Raw genomic sequence first — 4,293 nt, forward strand, 5'->3', positions numbered from 1 at the left:
TGTTATCGTCAAGTTTTCTTTATTTATTTATTTATTCTCCCCGTTTTTCTTGCAGCTAACTACTCCTCGCCCGTTTGAGATAGAGACGCCATTCAAACACCGAAATGTCCGGCTCGATCCGGTGCAAGCCGCTATGACTTTTCGTGGCGGTACTCCTTGCCACTCCTTTTTTATTCCTCTTTTTCATCCCCTTTTTTCTCCATAGACTTGCATGGCAGAACTCTGTGCATTATGACATCATAATAGGCTCATTAAACTGGCTTGCACCTGTGCTTCTCACTGACACCTCCGCCAAATCCAAGGAACCGCATTTTCTCTGTCCCTCTCAATTCAACTTTGAAAAAGAATAAGAGGAACCGTATTTCTCTGTCCCTCTCAATTCAACTTTGAGAAAGAATAAGAGTAACTACAGTTTCTAACCTAGCTACCGTATTTCCACTTCGTTAAGGTGAGTTGAATGGCAGCATTTTCAGTGTACTGACTGAAATTTTAATGGAAACTGATAGTGTTAGCCGTAGCAGCTAACATATAAATTAACGTTACGTTAACGTTGGAGACGCCATTTTCCTTAATTCAAGTTGTGAAGTAAACCTTTGAAGTAATTCATGAATTTAGTTGTGTGGATATAGTGAGCTAAGGCTTGTATTCCCACTACGGTAACGTTAGCTATCCTAGCTGTGTTAAGCAGAGCTATCCTAGCTGTGTTAAGCAGCTGTAACATCTGAGTACGGGGCTAAAGGCTAACTAACACTACGTAACGGGAGTATCCACTGGCAGTTTCAGCTAGCCGTAACGGGGGATCATTTTCCTTAATTCAAGTTGTTAAGTAAACCTGTGAAGTAATTCATGAATTTAGTTGTGTGGATATAGTGAGCTAAGGCTTGTATTCCTACTACGGTAACGTGAGCTATCCTAGCTGTGCGGGGCTATGCAAAAGTTGCTTATCCTGAAAGAATGGTTAACTTGTTGTGGCCGATAGCGTGAGTTAACATTAACCCGTGTCCTGGGAGTAATGATTCATGAGAGACCTTGAATCATTAGGTTAACTGAAAAACGTTTGAGGATGTACCTGGACACAGCGTAGCTGTTGTAGTGTGCTCAGTTTTCGAAAACTAGACTGAAACTAAGAAGGATAACTATGACTAAATGTGACTAAAACTAATATGCACTGAATCTAAAATAGCTGCTGAATCTAAAATAGCTGCCAAAATGAACACTGAGATGTATTAATTTTGGCAGCTATTTTAGATTCAGTCTTAAGACAAAAATGCATATTAGTTTTAGTCACATTTAGTCATAGTTATCCTTCTTAGTTTCAGAAGAGGTTTTTCATGGTTGCTAGCTCTAATCAGATGTACTATAGGCTTATAAGAGAAGACTAACTTTTTATGCCAACAAACACCAATAACTAGAACTAATTTGACAGACTATAAACCAATGTCATACACTTGCTCTCTAGCTATACAGTAAAAGTGTTGCTTACGTTAGATACTAGACCTACAGTCTAACTCTAACTGCATTAAGTCAAACAAGCTATATCTTACAATAAACTTTAAGTAAAGCTGGCTATGTAAGATACTACTAATAACAATTAATAAGAGGTCAACCAAAGCGTTGTATGAACAAATGCAGTAATTTGATCAATTTACCAGCTAAATTGCTTTGGAATAACTGAACATGAATGGGGTTAAACGTTGGAAAATACAATGTTTGTAACTATAGGTCGCAAATGAGTATGACATGCTTTGCTTCCGCGTAAAAAAAACCCTGCTGTGCTCCTAAATTTCTTTGTGTGCTCCTAAATGTTTTCATTTAGGAGCACATGTGCTCCTTGGGAAAAACCTTAGCGTAGAGCCCTGCAAATACTCTACTTTTTTTCTCTCTCCTTTCTCTCTATCCCTCTCACTCTACTTTCTCTCACACTCCATCTCTCTGCTTCACTTTTTTTTCTCCTTCTTTCAATATTTTCCCTCTTCACTCTCTCTTTACTGTCTTTATCCAGAGCCACTCTTGTTCACTCTTTCCACTCTTCTTTCTTTCTTCCACTCTTCTTTCTTTTCTTCTTTCCTTCTTCCACTCTTCTTTACTTTCTTCACTCTTCTAGGAGACTAGGAGGGGAAGAGACTAATTCCAAGGCACTTGTTCTCTCTGTCATGGCCGCAACAGAGCAAGCACACTCTCGCAGTTCGTTCACGAAACGCATTCTAGTTTAAAATTAGTTCCTCGGTTTTCTGAAAGTGATCCGGATACGTTTTTCTCTTTGTTTGAGCGGGTTGCAGGAATCAGGCGTTGGTCCGATGCTGAGCGCACCCTGTCACTGCAATGCACGTTGACTGGTAGAGCCCAGGAGGCTTATTCGGCACTGACAGTTGCGGAAAGTGGCGTTTACGCATCTGTTAAGACGGCTGTTTTGAAAGCCTATGAGCTTGTGCCTGAGGCTTCCCGGTTAAAGTTTAGGACTTGGGAGCGGTCTGGTGAGCAGACTCATATGGAGTTTGCAAGAGATCTAGCCAAACACTTTAACAGGTGGCGTTCTGCACTTGAGGTTCATACTTATGAGGAGCTGTGTGACTTAGTTGTATTGGAACAGTTTAAAAACTCTGTCTCTAGTCGCATAGCTACCTACATAAGTGAGCATCAGGTGAGAACTGCCTCTGGAGCTGCTAAGCTGGCTGACGAGTATGCCTTGATACATCGTGTGCCCGAGTACAGAACCCGAAGCGATTATAAAGGGGATTCCAGTTGGTCCTTCCCTGAAAGTAAACGAGGGGAGAGGGTAATACCATCTTATACTGGTAGGCATGATGATCACAGGGCTGCTCAGAACTCTGATGACTACAATAAAATATGCCATTACTGTAAAAACAGAGGTCATTTCAAGGATGAGTGTCCTAAGAAAGTTGGCCACGCAAAGCCTGTAATGGCTGCTGTGTCTGTTGAGGCATCAGTAGTTAAGCCATCTGAGTTTGAAGGTTCCCGTGTGAAGCCAGTTTCTCCCTGTATTTGTCCTTGTACATCTCGCTGTGTCTCTCCCTGTGGTTCTTCTTGTCAGCAGGTGGGGACTGTTGCCAGTCCAGATTATTCAGCTTTTGTGTCTGATGGCTATGTGTCACTAGTGGGAGGTGATTCAAGAGTCCCGGTAAAGATCCTTCGGGATACAGGTGCATTCGATTCATTTGTAGTGGGTTCGGTCTTACCATTTTCTCCTTGTTCAGATACTGGAGATAGTATACTGATATGTGGGATGGGATTGAATGTTGTACCTGTGCCTATGCACAAACCAATTCTGGATTGTGGGTTTGTTAAAGGCGAAGTCACTATGGGTGTTCGCCCTGCATTGCCGCATCAGGGGGTTCATGTCTTGTTGGGTAACCAATTAGCGGGTAGCCGCGTGTTTGCTAACCTACCATCTTTAGTGGTTACGGCTACTCCTGTGTCACGCATGCCTGATAAGGATGCTCAATGTTTTCCGGAAGTGTTCTCAGCTTGTGCGGTTACTCGTGCCATGACTACAGCTCAGTCTAAACCAAAATCTGGAAGTGGTATCGAAAACAGGTTTTTTAAGATGAGGCGACTGGATTCAAGTGATGTCTTCCCTTTTGATGCGGAGGAAGATACAGGACGGAAATCAAAGTCCAAAATCAAGCATCCGCTGGCGTCTTTCTTCCACCTGTTCTTCCGTGTGAGTGCCATCCTGGTGTACCTGGTCTGTGAGCTGCTCAGCAGCAGCTTTATCACCCCCATGGTGGCCATCATCCTGCTGTTCCGCTGTGATTGCTGGACTGTCAAGAACATCACTGGTCGTCTGATGGTGGGACTGCGATGGTGGAATCAGGTGGATGATGATGGGAAAGGCCACTGGGTGTTTGAGTCCAGAAAGGGCTCTGGGAAACAGGCCTCTGACTCTGAGTCTCGGATCTTCTGGCTTGGCCTGCTCATATTCCCCATCGTCTGGGTCATCTTTGCCTTGCAGCTCCCTGTTTGGATCGTCCATTTGGACTACAGGTGGATGCGAGTGACCGTTTAGCCGGTGCAGTGTTAGTTCAATCCGATAGTAATGGTGTTCAGCGTCCTGTGAGCTACTTCTCGAGAAAATGTAACACTTATCAGGTAAATTATTCAGTTAATGAGAAGGAGGCACTGGCCCTAGTGTGGGCATTGCAACATTTGGAGGTCTGTTGACTCCGGTGCTCCTCTAGTGGTCTATACAGACCATAACCCAGTAGTTTTTCTACATTCTTTGTCCTGTCCAAATCGCAGACTGATGCGATGGGTGTTGTTTTTGCAGTCCTA

At 43.4% G+C, this 4,293-nt stretch overlaps 1 protein-coding gene across 1 annotated transcript; it reads left to right on the forward strand.

Annotated features, from left to right (window-relative positions):
- Positions 1-3,565: 3,565 nt before the first annotated feature.
- LOC308372871 (Golgi apparatus membrane protein TVP23 homolog B-like) lies at positions 3,566-4,027 on the forward strand (the record flags this gene model as incomplete). The annotated part of the gene is made up of 1 exon (XM_080848218.1): positions 3,566-4,027. The coding sequence occupies one exon, from the start codon at positions 3,566-3,568 to the stop codon at positions 4,025-4,027; it is 462 nt and encodes a 153-aa protein (XP_080704344.1).
- Positions 4,028-4,293: the final 266 nt, after the last annotated feature.

This window comes from Sprattus sprattus (genome assembly GCF_963457725.1).
Source record: "Sprattus sprattus genome assembly, chromosome: 11".
Taxonomy (NCBI): Eukaryota; Metazoa; Chordata; class Actinopteri; order Clupeiformes; family Clupeidae; genus Sprattus; species Sprattus sprattus.